This window comes from Argentina silus (assembly GCF_951799395.1).
Source record: "Argentina silus genome assembly, chromosome: 1".
Lineage (NCBI taxonomy): Eukaryota > Metazoa > Chordata > Actinopteri > Argentiniformes > Argentinidae > Argentina > Argentina silus.
Window position 1 is genome coordinate 21,587,464 of NC_139655.1, and position 25,937 is coordinate 21,613,400.

Below are 25,937 nucleotides of genomic sequence, written 5' to 3' on the forward strand. Positions count from 1 at the left end.
GTAACAACAGCCTTAGTTTATTAGATAACAATTGACCTGTTATATAATACATATAAATGAGCTTAACATTAGTCTGTGTAACACAGAACATATGATGTAATTGCACTCTGTAATTGCAGGGGATCATAACACCAAGTCATTGTGTTAAAACTAATTTCGATGGAATCATTAATGGGTAGACGATTGTTATCACTGAGTAGAACTGTGTAGTCGATTTTGTACCATGTTCACTGCATGGTCAGGGACAAACATATCTGTTCTGGACACCTATTTGACTTTTTCAGTTGACATGTATCTTAACCAAATACTGCTTCAGATATACAATTTGTATCCAGATGCCCAAATAACATTGCAAAACATACTTATACTGTAAGAGATTGATTTGGTCATTACATACACTACCCCTTTACAAAGTTATTTGATGAGGTTTTCTCCATTGCTTTGTAGGGTTTTTATGAGGCTCTTTTCATGGTGTGCTGTGGAAGCTATTAACGCTGCCTGCCACTCCTGTCTGGTTGTTAGTGCCGGGGTTGGCTTCAAAGCACTCCTGTCTGCTGATGATAATGAATGCAGTGTGTTTGCCTGTACAGAGGCCCACTGTCAATCGGTTCCCAAGTCTCAGTTTACGCTAATGTACCCTCACTAGGGCTGCAGTGAGAGGAACGTTCTCAATATTAAACTTACTTTTCTCCAGTCACTTTTTGTATCCACTCCTCTAAGTGGTGGGTCTGTGTGCCTTCTTCCCCCTCCGGCATGGCATTGTAATGGCATTAAACACACTCCACAGGTAACAACAAGGAGAGATTGTAACTCAATACAAAAGACTGACTCAACACTTACAGTAAATACACGCAACTTGGCAACAGCACAACACAGCCACTTTCTTGTAATCTGGCTTCACAAAACAACAGTATATCTGCAACAGTTTTGGTCTCTTTCTTTTGTCTATTTGTGATTTAGAATGGTAATGTATGGTTGCATCGTCAAATAACTGTTTGAGCAAATAGATACATAGATAATTAAACAAATAAATGGGCTAGGTGAACTAAAGGGTCCAGTTTATTATGGGGTTGAAGCAATCCATTCTACTCATTAAAATGAAAAGGCATTATTAATGCCTCCTCCTCACCCCTACCTGCTAGCTCTCTGTCCACTCCTTTTGGTCTCCGAATAAAAGAGGGTCCTTGATGAACAAAGCAATGGTTTGACAGGGCTCTGTCACCTGCAGTGGACCAAACCATTCAGTCAGATAGGTTCAATGAGGGCTTGTTGATCTGAAGTGGCCTAGACCATTCACCCAATGGGGTGATCATGTCCTACTCACAGAAGCACATACAGTGCCTTCGGAAAGTATTCAGACCCCTTCACTTTTTCCACATTTTGTTGTGTTATAGACAATTGAAAATATAGAAAATTTAAATACAGAAATACCTCATGTACATAAGTATTCAGACCCTTTGCTATGACACTTAAAATGAGCTAAAATGCAAAAATGTCATCAATAAATCAGTCAATAAGTTGAATTGAGTCCATATTAATGCAAGGATAATAGTTCACGTAATTTTGGAATTAACATCTTTGCTTTTATAGGGTCTCTGATTTGCATAGGAATCAATTACACACTGTGTGGATCAGGTTGTCATTACAAACTGAGCAAATGGAGAGGAACAAAACTGCTCAGGAATGTGACCCTGAGGCCTGGGGAGACTTACAAAAATCTACAAAGTAGAATGGTGTAGAGGAAAAAGCACAGTCGATGGGACAACATCATCTCAGTCACTCTACACAATTGGTCTATAACCAAGTGGCCAAAAGAATCCCTTAATAGAAAATAATCTATCTCATATCCATAATTGTGTTTGCAACAATGAATTCAAGTGATACAGCAAAGAAAGTGGCTGGAAATGTGTTTATTTGGTTTTACTACAAAGCATTAAGTTTGGTGCAAATCCAGCACATGCAATGCAGTTTCCGCACCATCTCTTGTGTGAAGAATAGTGGTAGCTGCATCAAGTTATGGGTATGTTTGTCACTGGCAGGGACTGGGGAGTTTGTCAGGAAAATTATGAAATTTGCTGAGTTGGTAGTGACATCCTAATCTACACAGTGTGTAATTGATTCCTATACAAATCAGAGACCCTATAAAAACAAAGATATTAATTCCAAAATGACATGAACTATTATCCTTGCATTAAGATGGAGTCAATTCAAGTGATTTGAGTGATTTGTTGATGACATTTTTTCATTTTAGCTAAGTTTAAGAGTGTCATAGCAAAGGGTCTGAATACTTATGCACATTAATACTTTCCGAAGGCACTGTATATGGTTAGAATTGTGAGCCAAAATGTACATAGAAAAAGAGAATAAGTTGTTTAACTGGTGTTCATTCTTGATTAGTATGACATTAAGCTTAAAGGAGCTACACATTATATTTTCACTATATTACAGTATATAATGGCCTTGAAAAACAGTAAAAGACAAACATTCATTCAATTTCACCATCTCAGGATTACGAGGGTGAGTTGGTGACATAGGAATTTGGGGACGAAATAGATAACTAAGAGAGGCTTAAACATTTGCTCAGTCTGAATAACAACACTTCTATAAAAACATGACTCATCATAAAAACTCATCCAGCTTTACTTACCTGTGTCTGCTGAAGGCGACTCGTGAAAGCTATTTCACATTGCTTTGTTTGCCAACCACTGTTCAGCAGTGCTAAGCTACAATGTTCAATAACATTTCACACCGGATGTCTCATAAAACTCAACCGAGACATACACACTCAAAAACTACTGTGCAGAGTGAAAGCTCTATCAAGACAAGGATTCAGTGTGTTTAGGCACTTGCTGTGGACTATAAAACATTGTTAGTGAAGTCAAGTAGTCCTAAGGTGAGAAGCAACAGGTCAAACTATTCTTTTTTTGTACTCATCCGAATATAGAATGTGAGGAATTCATCATATTTAATTTGTTGCCTTATTATAACTTGCCTCATCGTTCTTGACAATGAGAGCTGTTCTCTGTTAAGTGATACATAAAGGTGGTTAAACAAATGTGAGCCATCCATGTCTATCTATAGAGCAGATAGATGTGCATTTTAAATGAGTGTATTTAAGTTCTCTGAGCTGTTATTTTTACTGTTGTCTGTCTGGCGTTTCAGGTATGTTGTCATACACAGCTCTCTGAGGTGTGGAGGAACTGCAGGCAGGCCATCTGTCACTGGCTGCTCTTTCCTGTAAACACTATACAGAGCTGCCAATCAAAATCAACCAACCCAAGTTCTCATACTGCACTCCCATTGGCTTGGCAGCAGAATGCCTTAGGATGATGTTCTTGTGTTTTGGGTGTCAAAACACTAAGTGCCAATATCTTTGGAGCTGTCTAAAGGCAATAGCTCAGCCAATGTTGACAGAGAATAATGAGTAATTTCAAACATGTTGCTCAAGGGCAGGAAGACCTACATTTGTAGAGCCATACTTAAAGTATTGCTAACCTCAAGATCACATTTCGATCTACAGTTTATATTGTGCATAATGATCTATTTGCCTGGCGAGCCATCCTTGAATCGTTGCGCCCACCATTGTTATTTTCTGAGGATTCAAGTCTGGATTCGCTTTCGTCCCTGAGGCCTTCCTCGAATGGAAATCCATTCGTGCTAGCGTCCTTTCAGAAACAAATGGGTTGGTCTCACCCACGTGTGCATTGCGACGCTTCAGACTACTTACAGTGCATTCGGAAAGTATTCAGACCCCTTCACTTTTTCCACATTTTGTTATGTTACAGCCTTATTCTAAAATTGATTAAATTCATTTTTCCCTCATCAGTCTACACACAATACCCCATAATGACAAAGCCAAAACAGTTTTTTAGAAATGTTTGCTAATTTATTAAAAATAAAAAACTGAAATATCACATTTACATAAGTTTTCAGACCCTTTACTCAGTACTTTGTTGAAGCACCTTTGGCAGCGATTACATCTTCAAGTCTTCGTGGGTATGATGCTACAAGCTATGACGCTCTCAAACTCTGTCAGGTTGGATGGGGAGCGTCAGTGCACAGCTATTTTCAGGTCTCTCCAGAGATGTTTGACCGGGTTCAAGTCCGGGCTCTGGCTGGGCCACTCAAGGACATTCAGAGATTTGTCCCAAAGCCACTCCTGCGTTGTCTTGGCTGTGTGCTTAGGGTCATTGTCCAGTTGGAAGGTGAACCTTCACCCTAGTCTGAGGTCCTGAGTGCTCTGGAGCAGGTTCTCATCAAGTATCTCTCTATACTTTGCACCGTTCATCTTTCCCTTGAACCTGACTAGTCTCCCAGTCCCTGTCGCTAAAAAACATCCCCACAGCATGATGCTGCCACTGCCATGCTTCACCATAGGGATGGTATTGGCCAGGTGATGAGTGGTGCCTGGTTTCCTTCAGACGTAACGCTTGGCATTCAGGCCAAAGAGTTCAATCTTGGTTTCATCAGACCAGAGAATCTTGTTTTTTCATGGTCTGAGAGTCCTTTAGGTGCCTTTTGGCAAACTCCAAGCGGGCTGCCATGTGCTTTTTACTGAGGAGTGGCTTCCGTCTGGCCACTCTACCATAAAGGCCTGATTGGTGGAGTGCTGCAGAGATGGTTGTCCTTCTGGAAGGTTCTCCCATCTCCACAGAGGAACTCTGGAGCTCTGTCAGAGTGACCATTGGGTTCTTGGTCACCTTCCTGACGATGGCCCTTCTCCCCCTATTGCTCAGTTCGGCCGGGTGGCCAGCTCTAGGAAGAGTCTGGGTGGTTCCAAACTTCTTCCATTTATGAATGATGGAGGCTACTGTATTATTAGGGACCTGCAGAATATTTTTTGTACCCTTCCCCAGATCTGTGCCTCGACACAATCCTGTCTCTGAGGTCTATGGACAATTCCTTCGACCTCATGGCCTGGTTTTTGCTCTGACATGCACTGTCAACTGTGGGACCTTATATAGACAGATGTGTGCTGTTCCAAATCATGTCCAATCAATTGAATTTACCACAGGTGGACTCCAATCAAGTCATAGAAACATCTCAAGGATGATCAATGGAAACAGGATGCACCTTAGCTCGAGTGTCATAGCAAAGGGTCTGAATACTTATGCAAATGTGATATCGTCCCAGGTGCCGCCCTTCTGTCCGGCCGACTGTATAACCTCTCACTTCCGGAAAAGCAGTCCATGCGGGAGTATATCTTAGAGACCCTGGCCTTGGGTATCATCCGGCCCTTGTCGTGGAATTTAAATAATAGTATTTTGAAATAAAATACTGTTAACCGGAGCTGTTGATTCATTCAAAGACTTTATTCACAGAGAATATGAAGCCGTTCAAATTTGCAAAATTTACCCTGAGTTTTCGTCTGTCACCGGTCTTTATAGACTTTACCCAGGTCAACACCGTCCATTCAACAAACTTCTAGTTCCTGTCTACATACACCAATAACATTCAAGAATTACATTTCGTCATCAAGGTGGGCTACTCCCACCTGCCCAGGCGCCAGTTTGTCTACTGAAATCTTGATTGGTCCAGGCTGTTTTCAAAAGCCTTTTGTCCTGGCTGTTTACAACTTTGTTTATCCTCTCTTTTGATCACTCTATCCTGTTTCTGCAGCTTTGATCCTTTGTTTTCTTCCCCTCTAGTCAACCCCTCTCTCTCACCTCACCCATCATTTACTACCTTCTCCAAATGTTCTAGGACCATCTGTTGTCCTGTGATCTCTTTGCTAGGTGTGGGATTGCTAACCCTGATATTGTTTTTAAATTTACCATACCCTCCTCCTCCCCGGTGGCAGCGGGGTTCTTCTTCATGAAGAAAAAAGGAGGAGACCTCCGCCCCTGTATTGATTACTGAAGTCTTAATTCCATAACCATCAAGAACAAATACCCTCTACCCCATATCAGTTCAACCTTTGAGCCCCTTCGTCACACGGCTGTCTTCACCAAGCTAGACCTCCAGAGTGTGTACCATCTCGTGCACATAAAGGAGGGGGACGAATGGAAGACGGCCTTTAACACCCACCTGGGGCACTTTGAGTACCTGGTGATGCCCTTCGGGCTCACTAATGCCCCGGCCATCTTCCAGGCTTTTGTGAACGACATGCTGCGTGACATGTTGAACATCTTTGTGGTGGTTTACCTGGACGACATCCTGGTGTTCTCTAGAACAGAGGAGGAGCACCGTCAGCACGTTCGTCTGGTCCTCCAACGACTCCTGGAGAACAGACTCTTTGTGGAGGCTGAGAAGTGCCAATTTCACGCCGCCTCTGTGGAGTACTTGGGCCACATCATAGAGGAGGGTCACCTACGGGCAGACAAGAGGAAGATTCAGGCGGTGGTGGAGTGGCCCCAACCCTTGAACCGCCAACAGTTGAGATGTTTTCTGGGCTTCGCAGGGTTCTACAGGCGGTTCATCAGGGGGTTCAGCCAGGTGGCCGCCCCACTAACCACCCTCACTTCCATGCTCCGCCCGTACTCCTGGACCTCGGAGGCGGAGGCCGCCTTCTTGACCCTGAAGAGTTTTTTCACGGCGGCCCCGGTGCTCATCCACCCCGACCCAGCCCGCCAGTTTTTCATGGAGGTGGATGCTTCTGACACCGGCCTCGGGACCGTCCTCTCCTAGATGTCCGCGGATGACCAGAGGATCCACCCCTGCGCATACTTTTCTCAACGTCTGTCCCCGGCAGAGAGGAATTATGATGTGGGCAACCGGGAGCTCCTGGCGGTGTACGCGGCCTTAGTGGAGTGGAGACACTGGCTCGAGGGGTCCCAGCTGCTGTTTGTGGTTTGGTCCGACCACAAGAACCTGACATACATCCGGTCGACCAAGAGACTCAACTCCCGTCAGGCGCACTGGGCCCTCTTCTTCACCCGGTTCGAATTCACCATCTCCTACAAGCCAGGCTCCGCTAACACCAAGGCTGTCGCACTCTCCTGCCTGGCCCCGGAGGAGGTGGCTCCGTCAACCCCCAGCACCATCCTTTCCCCCTCCCGAGTGGTTGGCGTCACCTGGGTCATCAACTCTGTGGTCCGGGCGGCCCAACGCACTCACCCCAGCCCTGGAGGCGGACCCCCTGGACGTGTCTTTGTTCCCCCGTCAGCCCGATCCCGAGTCCTGGAGTGGGGGCACGCCAGCAGGTTCGCCTGTCACCCGGGAGTGGGCCGGACTCTCTCATTTATCCGCCTACTGCAGCCCCTTCCCATCCCTAGCCGTCGCTTTGGACTTTGTCACCGGCCTACCCGCATCCCTGGGAAACATGGTAGTACTTACCATCGTTTTCCAAGGCCGCCCACTTCATCGCCCTCCCTAAGCTCCCCTCCTCTGCAGAGACCACCGACCTCCTAGTGCTCCACGTCGTTTGTCTCCATGGCATTCCCCTGGACATCGTGTCTGACCAGTTTACTTCTCAGGTGTGGCAGGCCTTTTTCAAAGGCATTGGGGCCACGGTCAGCCTCACCTCCGGGTACCACCCCCAGTCTAACGGCCAGGCTGAGCAGGCCAACCAATGTCTGGAGTCTGCCATCCGATGCATCTCATCCAGCCACCCTTCCTCCTGCAGCCGACACCTGCCGTGGATTGAATATGCCCACAATGCCATGGCCAGCAATGCCACGGGTATGTCCCCTTTTGAGTGTTCCCTGGGTTACCAACCCCCCATGTTCCCCAGCCAGGAGATAGAGGTTGCGGTCCCGTCCACCAGGACCCACCTCCATTGGTGTTGGCGGGTCTGGGTCCTGGCCTCTTACTTCGCCGACCCTACCCTGTTGGACGAATTCTATCGGACCCATCCCGACGCTCCAGGACGGTCGCCCGGTGTCTCCCGTAAGGGGGGATTACTGTTACAGTGCCTCTCCCTGACTGGCCCTCTGGCACCACCTTGAGGCCCAGGCGATCATCGCTGGAGCGTCACCCTCCCAGTCGACAGCGCACCTGTTCCCTGTCTCCACTCAGCACACCTGCGAACCATCAGCAATCACCTCCCTATAAGAACCCTGCCTGAACTCCACTCCGGTGCCAGAACGTACTGTGTCTTCTACGTAACCTGCAGACGGACCGGACCCCGACGACCCCCCTTGGATTATCCTTCTCTCCCCGACCCATCTCAGCTACTGGATCTCCTATTACCGAACCCTGGCCCGGACCCCGATGACCCCCTTGGATTCTCCTTCTCTCCACTACCCCTCTCCCTATATTATTATTATTACTAAATACACCTTCGGGCTAAACCCTACCCTCTCTGTGTGCTGTCATTTGGTTCCTCAGACGTTCCTGTGTAATAATAACATAACAAAATGTGGAAAAAGTGAAGGGGTCTGAATACTTTCCGAATGCACTGTAGGCTTTGATAGTCTGATTAGTAAGGGACAATTTAATTTGCATAACACCCCTCAAATGTGACATAGCTACCATCGACTTCCAAGATGGCAGATCCAGACTGACTCAGTTCAAAGTTATATAGGTTTACGCTTGTAATCGTGGAAATGAAAAAAAATGTTTTCAGATTGACATGTATGTATAGCCCACAAAGATATGACATGGCTGTAGAATTTATTGTGGAGATGTTTTTAAGTATTCATACGTATAGCATACAACTGATTCCATTCATGGACACTAGCATGGCTAAATGCTAGCCCCAGAGCCAGCTAAAGAAAGCTCCAGAATGGAAATATGACCAAAAAACATTTCTGGACAAGCCTACTGTACAACACTCAAGTAAATGGAAAATGGTCTAACATCCAAAAACCTGAACTATCCCTTTAATAGGCACTACCATAGCGTTCACCAATGCAGGCATAGTCTGTTGCTAAAGTAGAGGCGTGTTTCAGTGTTTTTCTGACCTGCATCGGGTTCATGTACTGACCAATGCACATACTTTTGATGTGCGTGTATGCTTGTGACGTGCTTTCAATTTGGTAAAATCACAGTACAAAACAGTCTTGTTTGGGCAGATGGAATATAAAGTTTAAGATGGGTTTCAATAGGGAAACATGTTTTTTGGCACCAGCCACTGCAGTGCCCTAGTCGGCTTCATAATTTCTCTGAAGGATTGCTCCCCTGAGACAAGCACACTCTCACCTGTGCCAAAGTATAGATGTGTGCCTGAATGAATTCGATATTAGACTGCATTTTGATTTAATAACATTTTTCTAATGTTCAATTTGCAATGTTTTTCCTCTCCCTCTTCCTTTGTGGAATTCAGCTCATCTAGAAAACACTACAGGCCTCTCTATTATACTGTATGTCCATATCATGTCCAAACAGGTCATTGTCTATTTCTGTTGACCAGAAGATGACCAGACAGTGTCATTGCTTCAGTCATTCTGTTCCTAGAGTTGTAATAAACCGTATTATTGATAAAGCACTTCAGTCTCCATTGCCAATCAATTCTACCGTGCCAGTATAGAGCATGACAGTGTGACTCACCAAGAGTTCTTGTCTATGACCTTCTTCAACAGTATGAGGCTCTTCAATAACGCTGCTATTTTAAGGTTGCTACAGTAGGTGCACACTAACTGGCTTTCCAGGTATATTGTCAGCCATAAGGGAATAAGACTGCCACACACTGGGGGAAGTCACCTTTCTCTGATCATCTAAAGCACTTAAAGTTGCTCTTCTATGGTGCCAGGTCTGTTAGTTTGTGTGAAGGTCAAACATGGTTATGTAAGAATATTGCAAGAGCATGACACTTGTTCTGGAAGAAAGCACCCTCAAGGTCTTTATCATCATCATTAACATGTGATCAATCATTAATATATGATGGTATTATATAAGGTTATTCATATGAATTCATAACCCTGGTGAGGCTTTCTTAGCCTGCTTTGTGCTATATACAATAACTATAATACTAATACTAATCTATTTGTGCTATTACAAAACTCTGATTGCTATCGTCATCATGACAAGATCTCGAGAAACCATGTTATGGCTTTCCTGTGCCTTTTTGAGAATTCCCTAAATTATTTAATTTTTATGTATTTTATGTATCCTTTATTTATTCAGGGGAGTCCCTTTGAGACCAAAGTCTCTTTTTCAAGGGTGCCCTGATTACAAAATATACACACATCACTATTGTTTACATCAAGATTTTAAAAGGAAACAATATACACAGGTAATACAATTTGAGACAACAATCAATTATAACAAGAGCACTCCTCCACTGAGGAATCCTTAAATGGTCCAATGATACTAAAGCAGCAAGTCTTAGTGTATTCTGCAAGTCATTTCATGCCCAAAAAGCACAATGACTAAAGGCAGTTCCACCCAGCTCAGAGTAGACAATCTTGAGACCATGTCTGATAAGTGCTAGGTCTCCAGGTGATAAGGGATGTAAGATAGTATGGAAGGAGAATTCCTTTACATACATACAAGAGCCAGTGTTGGGTCCTTCTTTGTGGTTAGAGACGGCAACCCCACTGCCTGATATAGACAGTGATGAGTATGAAACGTATCACCTGTAATAAAAAGTGCTGAATGATAGACTGAATCTAACTGTTTCAATGTGGAGGGGGGTCACATGCATATAAATTATGTCCCCATAGTTGAGGACTGATTATAAACAGCATTGCTGACAACTGAAAATAAGTGAGGCCTTCATGAACATCTCATTTAGGGGGCTTGATACAGTGCACCACCCTGGTGCCCACTTTAGGTTAGGTAATGCATTGGGAGCTCTGAGACCTGTATTGGAGGTGACACCCTGTCATAGTTATAAATAGCATTGTACTTTTCCCAGAGGAGCGCAGCTGTAGACTGCTCACAGCCATTTGATCAGTCGCTTGGAGGGAGCTGACATCGCCCGCTGCTTTGTCTCCTCTGACTCTCTGACACACACACACACGCACGCACGCACGCACGCACGCACGCACGCACGCACGCACGCACACACACACACACACACACACACACACACACACACACACATACATACATACAAAAACACACACTCCCCCAGGACCCCTCAAGTTAACCTATGCTGCAGTGCACCAGCATTGTCTCATTAGTGCTATATCACAAAAAATGTATCTCATCAGGACAGGTGATGAGTTATACTGGTTCATTCACTTCACAGTGCTTTAGTGCTGGGAATGGGTTACATGGACTATCAACTTTTAGTGATGGGGATGAGCTATTATATATTATTCTCTACATGTGTTGCTTGTGTACTTGGATGAGTTATCTTACAACATGTACTGTAGTTACTCAGTGCTTTAACAGTACAATATCTAATGTGTGCTGGTGAATAGACGTACAGTATGTCAACATGTTGACATGTTGCACACGCCGCAGGTTGGGATGTACTTGAAAAACAAATATCTACCTCATTATCCTGATCAGATCAATGGCTTGTGAACGAACTTGTTTTGCTGAAAAACTGAGAACTTCACTTGCCTCGGAAATAAGCCTACTTACTGTATATTCAATCACTTGCGTTGATACTCCCTAATTAACACCTAAGGATGATAGTTGGCTACACTGCTAAATGTGTGTTTCATTTTGACGTCTATTTACAGTAGCTAACAATTAATCAAGATTATAATTAGTCTAATATTTGAACGATGAAGTGAATGTGTAACTTCATTTCTAACCATGCATAGTACGGTCACATAGGCCTTATTGTAGGCGATCATATTTCACTAAGGATGTGAGAGAGAATCCAGAGGTGCATAGTCGCTCTGGGTCTATGAATAATTTATTTCAGGAAACGGATCTATGCATGTTGCCCCGCGTGTCAGTCCAGGGCTTGCATGTGAATTAATTATGGAATAAAGTATAATTGCAGTTGAGTGGTACCACAAACGAAGAATGAACAAATTCAGGAATAAAAAGAACACTAACGTATACTCGAATCCTCTATGGTGACATGTGGTATGTTATGACATTGACCATTGATCTATATTTCTCTGTTGTACCTCTATTTCCTTACGTGATATACCAAGCATAGTTCATCATACATATGATGCAAATTGCATTATGTCAGGGTCGACTCCAGTTTTTTTTCCAGGCTACGCATGGCTACGCATACTCTGCGCACAACATATGACAGCGCGGCGCTTTTCCGTACCACTGTTTTCCTGCTGAGGTAGTCGGAGCAGGGAGAGGGTATACAAAACAGCAGTCCATCCATGTGTGATTCATATGCTCAATTTCACATTTCAACGAATGTTGTTTCAACATAGTGAGATTATCCTAAAACAATCAAGTTTGACGGGCAAAAATGGTCTGGGGCTCAAGAGACGCGCGCGTTTCTCTCCACTTCAGCACGCTGGACAGCTCTCCAAGAACTTGGAGACGGTAAGACTTGTAGGAGTTAATTTCTCTAACCAGGAATGAGGAGCTATAGGAGATGATCGACGGGGAAACATGGTGGATGTTCTGTGCACATTATCAACAGGTAATCCGCAAGAGGACTTTTTGAAGTGAGAAATGGACTTGGCGGAAATTCTCTTCGCTTTGTTCATTGTTGTGGTCGCGATTGTCTCGTTGTTGTCGAACTTGCTGGTGCTGCTATGTTTCGTCCACAGCACCGATATACGCCGGCAGGTGCCGGGTATATTCACCATGAACTTGTCTTTTTGCAACATTCTCATCACTATTTTAAATATGCCATCGACGTTGGTGGGGATTATCAGAAACCAGCAACCTTTTGGGGATTGCCTTTGCCATACAGTAAGCTTTCTGGAGACGTTTTTGACTGCGAACACTATGTTGAGCATGGCAGCTCTAAGCATAGACCGGTGGATAGCGGTGGTATTTCCTTTGAGTTATTCCAGTAAAATGCGATACAAGGACGCAGTGATCATGGTTTGCTACTCATGGCTCCATTCTTTCACGTTTTCGCTCATTGCGCTCCTCTTCTCTTGGGTCGACTACAGCCACATATACGCATCCTGCACCTTGCACCTGAACGAGGAGAAGGACAGGATTAAGTTTATAGTTTTCACCGTCGTTTTCCATGCCACTAGTTTCATGCTCTCCCTTCTGATCCTGTGCTTCACATACTTGAAGGTGTTGAAAGTTGCACGGTTTCACTGCAAGAGAATTGACATCATAACCATGCAGACTATTTTCTTGTTGGTAGATATTCACCCAAGGTATTTATGTTCATGCACTTCTGATGTCTGCATCCAACATTCACAGCAGGCTGCAGTAGACTTTACAGAATAATACGAGGTTGATTTAAAAGGGCAATCTGGAATTCAAACAACAACAAAGCATGTCCCCCTACTTTTCTGGTAAACAGTTGAGGGATGGGGCCGGAGAAATGTAACCACTCTCAATTTCATAGATGGCGCTATAGATGCAAGGACTGACCATCCATGAGACCAAAATGATAGTTTTAACTATTTTTTGAAACTATACAGTGTTTGTTTACAATTACATTGCTTACAAACAATGGAGTAAAACAAGCTTATATTTTAGGTTCTGATGGGGAAAAACTGATGGCTATATCATTGATTAATGATATAACCAATCCCAGATTGCCCCTTTAAAGTTGAGTTTCAGCTTCAAAGCAAAATACCAAGAAGATGGTGCTACAAATAATGTGAAGAAATTGTTAAGAGTTAAATATTTTGTTCTTTGTATTGCTGGATTGATATACGTTAATTATCATTTTTAGTGTGAAACAAAGATGTCTAGTGGAGCAAAAAAGGAGGAAACAGAGAGCGACCAAGAAGATTAGCATTTTCATTGGGTCCTTCATCATCTGTTTTGCTCCTTATGTTATTACAAGGTAAGTGAAATTTACTGCAAGGTAGCTAGCAAATATAGATTTCATTAACCCACTTTAAGCTCATGTTATTGTTACTACAGTCCCTACACCAGATGAGTAGACTTTGTTCATAAAATGTAATATGAGAATCACAATCAGAAAACATTATTACCAAGCAAACAATGGTTACCAGGAATGTGTGCCATGTGTTACATCCATATCACAAAAACAACATCACAAGGAACAATAAACAGAATATCTATCCCATAAGGCTTTATTAAAAATATTAAACCCAAATGCATGACAAAAATATATATGAACAATAGCTGTTGTTTGATGTACTGTAAAGCATAAGTAAAGGTTTACAGTCTCATAGATTTGCGAAATTGCTCAGTAAATTCAGTAAAAAAAAGAAAAAGAGAGAAAGGAATGTAACTGAACATTCAATAGAAAGGTTGGACAATAATATGTATACCTGTTTTGGGCAAATTGCACACATGATGTTAAATTGAATTACATTCCATAATGGCTTTGTGTTATAAGTGTTTATGGAAATGAGCATCTCCATTGTAGCTAAACATCCTTCATCAAACTATCCATTAATGTTTCTGTTATCATGTCATTGAACTGAATCATGAGATTACTCAGATCAACCAAATAAACTTTAATTTCCAAGAGAGTATTGCCCAGAGTTGATTTACATAGGTTCAATGGAACTCCACATCATAGATTCTGTGTTTGATGCATCATCATGTGAGTGCTCCAGGGCACGTGAACTGAAATGTCATGCAGGTGCTCTGTTCTTGGTGATGATATACATGTACCACAGTGTGGGTGTGAGGATGAAGGGGATATGAGGAAACAAATGAATGAGGAAAACAGTCTCAGTAATTGGCATAACCTTTTACCCCAGTACCCTCTGGGAATAGCCTCAATGACCTGTTGTTGTTGAGGGGAAAATGCTCCTTTATATTGTATCACTAAACTGCACAATTAACATGATATATTTAACATATTTCTTGAGCAAATAATATTGTAACAATGTTTAGGTTATAACACATTACTTTACACTGACAGGTATAATACATTACAATACGGTCATATTGCATTATGTCTGTTCATTCCCTATATGGAACCTGATTCTCCGGGCATTCAATACAGCTTAATTCATGGTATATTCTAAATTACAGTCTTGGAGCCTCATAATACTGTACATCATGGCATAGGATGAACAGCAATAACAACTGAACTATCATATATCACTTTGTTTACAGTAGCAAAAAATATACAAAATGAAGACATGATCCAATTTGTTTATAAGATGGATACAGTACAGTATTTTGAATATAGTGAGCATTTGCCCTTTTCGGTCGGCTATTTATCATATTTATTCAATGTTTCCCTCTTCCTCCTCCTTAGGTTGGTTGAGCTCTTTCCATTTGTGGGCATCAACCGCCACTGGGGAATCTTTACTAAGTGCCTGACATACAGCAAGGCAGCGTCCGACCCCTTTGCCTACTCGCTCCTGCGTCAACAGTACAAGAAGGTCCTGGTTACTTTCGTCAACAGACTGCTGCGCCGTGACCTGTATCCCTCGTCTGGGCACAACAGCTCTTTAGACACTGAGAATGACTACTGTCTCCAAAGGATCAGTTAATGGCACCCGCAAGGACATAAACAAATCTTAAACCTTAAAGTTTCCTCATGGAAGAGGGTTAGAGGCGAGAAAGGGGGAGTGAAAGATGGAGAGGAAACATTTCAGAGGGAGAGAGAGAGAGAGAGAGAGAGATTGTGGGAGGAAAAGAAAGAGGGAGGGAGAGGAATAAAGAGAAAGACAGGAAGACACAAGGGGATAGACAGAGAAAGAGGGGATGATAGATGGGAGGATGATCGCATACTGTATGGAGACATTTGCTCCAGACAGTATTGGTAAACAAGGAAGTCTGATCTGACACATACACACACACACACACACACACACACACACACACACACACACACACACACACACACACACACACACACACACACACACACACACACACACACACACACACACACACACACACACAATCAATGTTATTGAATCAACCATAGACTAGGTCAAATCATAAAATGAGGGATCACAGAGACTCAATACTACTCTTTGCAGAGCAATGATATGGGAGTGGGCTTTTTTTTGTCAACCTCTTCATAAAGGATCTGACTTAGCCACATTTAGCAGCCTTTTGTCAGCAGTAGAATACAGAGACGTGCAACAAAGGTCCTGTCAATGGCATTAGGGACGATGTGAAAGCTAGCTGCTGGTTAGCAGTCATTGGGCTATGCTACCAAGGGCATCTGGCTATTTCTAAGTTTAATTATGTGTACTTTTCATTGAACAGATAGTTTCAGTGGCAAGCGCTGCCAATTAGATGGCCATGTTCTGTATATGGACTGTGTAAGACTACTTTGCGGTTGTTCACAATGTCATGTTAATCACTGGACATTGATGCACTTTGTATAATTCTCTCAGAGCTACTAGTTACAAAGCCAAAGGCAAATATCATTTTACTATGATATCAAAGCGTATGTTGTAACTGAATGTACTACAGTTTTGACTGAAAAGCATTTGTATTACTATGTATAGTACTCTATTTTGCCAGGTAATTTCTGGAAATGTTTGTATGGATATTTACAAATATATGATTTTATCTTTAACTCTTTTGCACTGTATGAGAAACCATAATATTTATTTGTTTAAATGACCTTATTTAAAAGCAACGTGATGTAGCAGAAGAAAGTCATTTTGTTCAAGTGCTTTAACACATTGTTGTGTTTGTGCCAGATCTCAATATGTGTGGCTTTTTAATATCGTTGAATAGGCTGTTGTCGTTACTTGCTATTAAACACGTGTTTCTTTAGATGTAGGCAAGGCACACGTATATTTTATTCTGTAAGCCACTTGCTGGCAGTGTGTGAGTGAAGCTGTTTGTGAAAAATGTGCAATAAAGCTGTCAAATAACAATCCACTTTTAACACTAGTAACATCAATAACATTTGACTTTGTCTGTTGATATGTTGTGACGTTATTTCCATAAATCACTTGGAAGCTGATTCCTCTCTGGCATTTATGTTGGCAGTTGTTTTGCACTTTGCAAAGGCAGCCTGCAACACTTATAATACATTTAAAATAAGTTCCAGTGTTAATGTAAGCTTCTGAACTACGAACCTGTACAGTCGTGTGAATTTAACACATTATTTTGTAATGTTGTTAAAGTATTTTTGTGATAGTACAAGTCCACAAAATGCATGAAGATTAGAATGTAAGCAAGTTGTCCATAGCAATGTCTGCGCAAGACTAGGTAGTAGTAACAGGTGTCTTGAATGTAATTCTGACACGCAACTTTTCCTCCTCCAGTCTCGAACTTCTCTCCGGAACATTTTCTAATGTAATTTGATAGTCGACCGTAATACGTGTAATAAACTTACTTTGTGTGAAGTCTTCGAAGTGTTCATGTAATTAGACGCAGCGCGCATTGAAGTGCCACATCACAATATGGAAAACAAGCGGAGAAAAATTAACACTTTTGTTTTTCTAAGTGTATGGACAACAGTTTCCTGGTGTGCCTCTCCGCGCTGTGAAACCGGGGACGAATTTCTAGGTAAAGTGACTCGGCTTCATTGATACTGCACATATGGTGATGTGATTTGCGCACAGCCAGGACGGTGCTATGAATAGGCATATATGTAAAATATGTGGTCATAAAGTAGTTTCTTGACTCATGTAAGACATGACTGATGTAATGGTTGTGTAGTATGTTATAGTGGGTTTATAATAGTTATATACCTGCTGCTACAAAAGTGACAACAGTTGAATTTGAATAGGCATAACAAGAAGTTGACTTCTCTTTTAGTGAATTAACTTCTTGGTAAAATTGTAAAGTAAGAGTTAAATTGAGAGCTGCATTCCTCAAGTAAATCATCACCTAATGAAAATCAAGATTTTTTTTTTATTAGAAAACTAATAAGGTGTTAATGACAGAGAGTCAATTGAGAGATGGTGGAGCGAGATAGCAGGTTCATAATAATACCTTTTAGTGTGGCAATATGCCTAGGTGATGATAAAAAAAAATATTCTGCCATCTAGTGTTGAATGAATGACATCAACTAACATAGGCCTTATGTTTTTTTGCAGGCCATTGCAAAGAACCAGTTGAAGAAAAACGTATGTATTCTACATTTTCTGACGCACACTCTGTTTTACCTATTGCAGGCAGCATAGCCTATGCATTAAAACACAGTGCCTATAGAAAGTCTATACCCCCTATCAAAATGTTAACATTTTCTTGCCCCAGAGCCTAAAATTGAAATACATTAAATAAGGATTTCCCCCCACTGATCTACTCTGGTAGCTGCATCATGTAATTGGTATGCTTGTCATCAGCAGGGACTGGGGAGTGTGTCAGGATCAAGAGAAATTTGCGAAATTTGCTGAGTTTGTAGTGAAAGCCTGATCAACACAATGTGTAATTGAATGAGGGACCCTCCAAAGACAATGGTATTAATTCTGAAATCACGTGAACTATTATGTTGCACAGATGGATTAAATTCAACTTATTTAGTAACTTACTAAACATATTTTAGCATTTGTAATCATTTTAGGAGAGCCACAGCAAAGAGTGTGTAGATGTTTGGATACAGGTGTTCTCTGTTTATTTTAATTAATTATTGAAGTCGTATTGAATTTTTCTTTCAAGTTAAAAGTGTCCAGTAGCCCTGCATGATTCACTACCAGACTGAGCATTGCAGTCAGTGTTTTTCACACTTGTACTGAGATCACACTGATTAGGCTAAATGGAATCTAGCCTTAAGGCCTATCTCAGCTATCAAGTATATTTTTGGATGATCAATGGCTGTATGAAATATTCAAATTCTAATTTCCAGAGATAATAGAAATATTTGGGAGTTAATGATAGAGGGCACTGCGGAAGCAAATGATAAAAACATTATAATGTTTCTTATTTCCAGCAAATATGGAAGGAAATTATTACCTTTCTTACTGTACACCTTATCTCTCATTCTTTAACAGTTAATTTCGACCAAATGACAGAAAGAGAATAAGTTGGGCAGTACTTTTTACTCTTATAGCGAGACACATGGGGTAAATAGCAACAGTTCCTCCTTGGCACTATGCCTACTTGTGAAGAATTGTAGCTGACAGCTCTTAGGATATTTTCCCACCTGTCACAGCAGAAACACTAAAGTTGATTACAAACATGATTAAGTATGGCATAAATTAAACATTAGAAATATGTCCCTTAATAATCTCCCTCAGAGCTTATATATGTATGATTTAATGCTGCTATAAAGCTACAGTATGTGTGAATATGCAGGTAATTTACTAAATGTTCCCCATCTTTCTGAATTTACTTTTAATCCTAGCCAAATGCACAGACATCGTGCTGACCTACTGTGATGACATGCCCTACAGCCAGACCATGTTCCCCAATACCCTGGGGCACAGGACCCGCAAAGAGGCTGAGGTGGGCACAGAGTACCTCCTCCTGAGTGTGGTCCACTCCCTTCTCAATGGAGAGTGCACCCCAGAGATCCGTATTTTGGGTTGCTCTGTGTTAGCGCCACGCTGTGAGAAGGACAAGGTGCTCAAGCCCTGTCGGAGTACCTGTGAGGCCGTGCGTAAGAGCTGTGCCCATGCCTTTGAGGGCATCGAGATGGCATGGCCCTACTTCCTGGACTGTGACCGCTTCTTCGTCAGTGACGAAGAGGGATGCTATGACCCCCTGGAGGGCCTAAGAGGTGGTTACCAGAGTTTTACCATGTCAAGTTTATTTGTGCCATAACAGTGATGGCCAATCCATATCATATGACCATGATCATACTGTATGTTTAAAGGATGTTAATGGCTTTGTTCACTAAAATGACATTTTCAGACTGTGATGTATTCCAAAATTGTTTTGAATTTGATTAATAATGTGATGAAATTAAGGCCCCTCTAATGTTAGAAGCTTTGTTAGAGGATCAACCTAGATTGCTATTTCCATGCAGCTTCATGGTAGCCATCTGTTTGTCACACGAGCACTCGTGGCACACCTCAAAAACAGTTACATAATTTATAGGTACATTTGAATGTCCTCTTCCACATCTATATCTTTGTTGCCCTGTGGTTGTTTTGATGTTTTATTTTGCCTCAATACCTTTGAAACATTGAAAGACACCCAGAAAGCATAGTTCGCTGGACTTTATAGTTTGAAAACCTTTTTAAGCCTATTTTAAGCCTTCATAACAATTCATGAGCAAAACATTAGTGATTTCCTATGCTGAGTTGGGCCATGCCTCCTCACAACTGCAATAACATAATGTGTAAGCCATTTGGGAACATAAATCTAACAAATTATATGTCACTTATGTCAGCAATCATTGCCATTAACATTGATTATAATCTACTATAATACTCAAGCTAATGTATGTTTTTAAATTTGAATTAACTATGAATTACCTTTGATACCAGATTTTAGAAAAATTTGAACATTTTGATTTAGAGTAGTGAAACATTTAGTTTCCCCCTGTGGCTGCAACACACATTGGGCTGTGTTTGTTCTATCAGTTTATCTTAACAGCTGTTCTGCACCACCAGTAACAGGTCATAACATACAACCACATAATAGTTTAACATTAATTCTAATAAAACTGAATATGACCCTAAATACCATTGGGGGACTTAATGTGTACTGCACACAGAAATTGTGTATTGGTACATTGTGTAGTCAATGTTAAATGAAACCTGTTTCCATGCAAATGTCTGGCAGTACCTCTAAGCTATATAATTATTCCCATACTGATTGATTTCAAACTGATGTCTCTATTCTTAATATATGGCTTGGTTAAATAGTTTACCTTTGAGGTTATAATGCATTAGCACTATAGGTACTTGGGGAGGCAGGATGATGGGTAGGTGATGAGTCTGCACTTCCAGTATTTAGACTATGACTATCCTTCAAAGGTGAACTGTTCATTAAATTCAAGCTGTCAATTTAGATATAAAAGTGTTATTACATGCACTGGGACATTTTTTACTTGATCCGTCTCTTCTTTATCATAGAGGAACAGGAAGTTGCCCAAGCCATCATATCCCCTGAGGAGCCATCCACCATCATCCAGTTCACCTACCACTCCAACGCCCAGATGATTAACATCCTGAAGAAGACAGCGGCGAGATGCTCTGACATCGCCACCACCTACAGCATCGGACGTAGTATGGAGGGCAAGGACCTGCTGGTTATTGAGTTCTCAAACAACCCTGGCGAACATGAATTACGTAAGTAATGGTCCTGGTCAGTCATCAAACACTTTATGTCCTACCAATGTTAGTTTGTAATGTTGATTTATGTATTTTTGAATGCAGTTTAAGTACATGTTATGTTGGCTATGTTCATTCTTGACTTACATGACATCAAATGGAAACAAACGGCCTCAACAATGTGATTTATAGTTCAGAGATAAATCCCTGTTCTGAAGTCTGTTTAAATCCCCACATGTCCCCAGTTAAACCGGAGATGAAGTACATTGGCAACATGCATGGAAACGAGGTACTGGGTCGTCAGTTGTTGATCTACCTGTCCCAGTACCTGTGTTCTGAGTATCTACTGGGGAACCAGAGAATCCAGACCATGATCAACACCACACGCATCCACATCCTGACCTCCATGAACCCTGATGGCTACGAGCTAGCTGTCGCAGAGGTACACGACAGCAACGACCCTGAAAATGAGGAAGTGAGTACTGGATGTACTGTAGTTTGGCTCACATGGGGACTCACTGCTGTTACTGAAATATATGAGGCTGCCTCCTCTCTTTTCAAAATGAAATTTGTTCATCAGACTCCTATTTGCACACTTTTTAAGAGATCCCAAAATGTCTAATATTACCATGTGAAGTGGACAAGTACACCCTAGATTAACTGAATACGGTACCTGGCTGATCATCATACATTACATTGAGATGCCTGCTTAGATCCATGTCCCAATAACCCACTCACATGCTCCTAAAAGCATTACTGTATGAAACTTACAGGCAGCCAGATACAATGGTTGGACCAGCGGTCGAGCTAATGCCCAGAACATAGATCTGAACAGGAACTTCCCTGACCTGACGTCCATCGCGTACAGCCGCCGCAGACACAAGGGCTTCCGTACTGACCACATCCCAATCCCAGACTCTTACTGGTTTGGTAAGGTACAGTATGAATTTCTATCCATTTTAATCAGTCTCTGCATTACAGGGTAACTTTATAGCACAGTGCAAAAATGAATACATGTACGGTATTAGTCTATGTACAGTATAATGGCATCTGCTTTAGATTAGTGTTACGATTCTTAACATCCTCAGTGCAGTTTCATTCTGTTGTTGTCCCTTCATTTATAAAAGCCCTGTGCTGTTTGTAAATTAAAATTTGAATACGCTTACAATATGCTTCTACCCTTATGCTAATCATAATGCAGGTAGCACCAGAGACATATGCTGTCATGAAATGGATACGGTCCATCCCATTTGTGCTCTCAGCTAACTTCCATGGAGGCGAGCTGGTGGTCTCCTACCCCTTTGACCTCTCCAAACACCCCCTAGAGCAGAAGATGTTCTCCCCCACCCCAGATGAACAGGCGAGCTGGATTAATAGTAACATGAAGTCAATTCAAAAGCCATAGAAATTAATGAAAAATGAGAGTCAGAGAATAAACCTTTGTTAAGAATGTTACATACATTTTTCTTTTTAACTGCAGGTTTTCAAGCAGGTGGCGAGAACATATGCTGATGCCCATGCCACCATGGGCAACAATGACACTGACAGGTGTGGCGCCTCCTTTGGCAGTAAGGGAGGCATTGTCAATGGAGCACAATGGTACAGTTTTCCAGGTGGTAAGTCTAAAAAGCTGAATTCAACTTTACAGCTTTGTTGAGTATATATACTGTATTTAAACTGCCACCTGATTGAGACGTTTTCATAGACAGTACAGCATCATCATACCTGGATATGCATAGGCTATGTGACCCTAGTGGAGCTTACTTACCAAGTTATAGTATGAATGCCCTCTAGTGGTGTATGAAGTTACACTATTTTTTAATTTTATCAAATTGAGATATTCTGAGTGTTTGAGTATCACTGTAAGAGAACCAATTGAATGTGTGATATAAACATTGATATTTCTCAACGCTTCATTCAGTTTAACAGACCAGTAGAGGCCAGGTTAGCTGGTTTCCCATAAATTCCAAAAGCCAATTTTACCATCAACACCTTTTTAAAATTATTAATTTCTGTTATGAATACACATTTCCTCTTTCCATTTGATCAGGTATGCAAGACTTCAATTATCTTCACACAAACTGTTTTGAGGTGACTGTGGAGCTGAGCTGTGATAAGTTCCCAGCAGAAGAGGAGTTATACACAGGCTGGCAGGAAAACAAGGAGGCACTGCTTACATTCATGGAGTCGGTGAGAAAGCTTACTCTGAATACTAAAAATACTTCCCCCTGTTCCTTATAGGCTGTGGGTAGACTATTAGTTAAAATACTGTAGCACACCCTTGTTGTACAAAGTGTTGTTTAGTTACCATGTTGTCTAGTAAAGCTACATGTCCTCAGTGTAATAAGCGTGAGATATCACAGTAGTTCTTGTACAAATTTAGTATTGGGATATTATGTGTGGAAATTTCAGTTTGATACAGATTAATTTGTGTCCTGTATTCAATCTGAAATTCCTTGGTGCATCTGATGTGTTGGTTGTCTGTCTAGGTCCACCGTGGAATAAAGGGCATAGTAAAAGATGAGGATGGGAACGGAATCAAAGGAGCGAGGGTATCAGTCAGAGGAATAAGGCATGACATCACCACAGGTAACATCTATCAGCTGTCTAACTACCTGGTTTATTTTCGGAATGTAAGTCATAGCTAAAATGGTTGTGTGAAAGCCTTTAGTTTCTAACAGTTTGGTTTTCTGTAAGATATTCCTTTTTCAATTCTGTGAAACCTGTTATATTCTTGAGATGACAGGTTGTGAGTCTAAATTCCTTTCCCCTCTCTCTCCAGCTGAGAAGGGAGACTATTGGCGCCTGCTGACTTCTGGTATCCACATCCTGACTGCTTCTGCTCCCGGCTACACCAAAGTCATGAAGAAGGTCCACCTCCCTGGCCAAATGCGGAAAGCAGGCAGAGTGGACTTTGTGCTGCAGAAGGCTGTTATAGAGCCTGACATGGAGGAGGACTATACCATCCCGTCAATGGGGACCTATGAGCGATTTGACCCATATAACCAATTTGAGCGCTACACCATGAGTGAGCTGGGCCAAAACGGGGAGGAGAGGCAGGAGAAACCCTGGTGGTGGAGTTACTTTGTCCGCTCAGGAGGCTCCACCCCCACCTGGCTGCTTAGAAACTATTAGTGCTCCCTAGCACTAATCTAGAGCTTCCAAGAGGGGTTACACAAGTTGAATAGCGTGAAAGGGTACATAATGCCATTGTGAAAATGACACATTTCGATAACGCTTTATTTTACAGTCCCCTAAAACAACATGGTAATACATCATTTTTTGCAGAATTACTGATCATATCTTTGGAATACATACCAAATACCAAAGGACCAATTGTTAATACATGAATTTATAATAGGACTGTGAAATAAAGCGTTACTCACGTAATTTGCTAAAAGCCTATCATGACACAAGCAAAAGCAATAGCTAGTTGGCAGGCCATCAAGTTAGCTTTGACAAATTTACTCATGATGACATTGCTTGTTGTGTCAGGAATGTGTCATGTTCATGATAACAATATATATAGTTAATGTGAGGTTATCCCCAACCATGTCTGCTTACAAGCTATAGGACGCCCTGTCAATTTAACTGCTTCAGCTTACCATTACTCCCATATAAATAGAAATATCATCTAATGGTCTCTCCACCCACCATATTTGTATGTTTATAATAAAACACAAATAAATAACTGTTTTGACTTTAATTGCTACTGACATTTAGTATGTTAAATCACAAAAAGACAAGTGTCAACTTTACCTCACTACCAATTTTCTACTAGGAGAAAGTTTACTTTGTAATACTGTATTTCATTTCAAAGTTGTTTATTCTCATTGCTGGTCTCCTCAAATCCATTTAAAAGAGGTAATGGAATGGAATGGCCAAAGGAGGGCAGCATAATTCCACTTGTCCATTCTACGTATTCCTCTGTCATTTTCATGATGGCAACCATTCAAGCCAGACATATCCAGTCGGACTACTGCTGTATCCCTCCCTATTCCACATGGCCACGTATAGCATCTGTTAAAGTAGAACCAGAGGCATGATATGTCAGTTTCTTAAAACTGTCAGCCGTGCCTCATGGACCATAAAATATGTCATTTCACATAGCTCTCTGTGTCAATCTTGTGGATAAAGAAGACAGTTTTAAAATATTTTGCAGACTTTTTTTTGTTGTTTGCAATTATTTCACCATTGTCGTGGTTGTTGATATTAGCAGAAAAATGTAATTCTGTAAAGTGTAGGGGAGAGGTGGACAGCACGTTAAGCAACATTGAGGGTGCAGCCAAAATACACAGAAACATGGAAAGAAAGAGACGCCACTCTGAAGTACAAGTACAACATTCACATAAATGTATTATTCTATAGTTAAAAACTGTAAATTCTGGGAAGTTTACCCATCACAGGAGAAACATGCAAACATTATGTTCATGTCATCATAGAAAAACGTAAAACCAACGCTCTAATACATTCTGTCCATTCAGTGTGCACTTACTGATCACTGCAGGTGGTAATGAATTAAAATGTGCTTTTCATTCTTACCTCCAACACATTTAAGCATGTTGAGTTACAGTGTTTAGTGAACAGATGCGCAACCTAATTTGTGTTTGTGTATATTTCCAGATGTCAGCACTCTTGACGAGCTAATCTACAGTTAAACACTGCCTGCTGGGGCTAGGCTGGTGACCCAGTTTATCCCAATACGGGTCCCTTGACCACACCCAGACACAAAATGGATCCTCCACAAACCTGTCTGCCACCTTATTGGAATGTTGTAGGTAATAATTAATAGAGGCATTTTGACAATGCACATCTTAACTGGAACCGAGTCCGCAGACAATTGTGGGCCAGATCTGGTCTTGTGGTGGCACATATGGCTGAGTGCCGGAAACAGCATTTATTATATGGGCCAGAACTGGT

The 25,937-nt window shown here is 41.6% G+C and overlaps 2 protein-coding genes across 2 annotated transcripts; both read left to right on the forward strand.

The window, feature by feature from the left end:
- Positions 1-12,429: 12,429 nt before the first annotated feature.
- Positions 12,430-15,374, forward strand: gpr78b (G protein-coupled receptor 78b; the record flags this gene model as incomplete). Its single annotated transcript, XM_083681718.1, has 3 exons — positions 12,430-13,097; positions 13,625-13,738; positions 15,137-15,374. 3 exons carry the CDS (start codon positions 12,430-12,432, stop codon positions 15,372-15,374), a joined length of 1,020 nt encoding a protein of 339 aa, XP_083537844.1.
- A 1,881-nt stretch (positions 15,375-17,255) lies between these two features.
- On the forward strand, positions 17,256-25,108 carry LOC310810140 (carboxypeptidase Z-like; the record flags this gene model as incomplete). The annotated part of the gene is made up of 11 exons (XM_083677799.1): positions 17,256-17,361; positions 17,895-17,924; positions 19,142-19,516; positions 20,820-21,035; positions 21,263-21,492; positions 21,791-21,952; positions 22,219-22,377; positions 22,498-22,633; positions 23,068-23,207; positions 23,507-23,606; positions 23,800-25,108. 11 exons carry the CDS (start codon positions 17,256-17,258, stop codon positions 24,150-24,152), a joined length of 2,007 nt encoding a protein of 668 aa, XP_083533925.1. The 3' UTR covers positions 24,153-25,108.
- Positions 25,109-25,937: the final 829 nt, after the last annotated feature.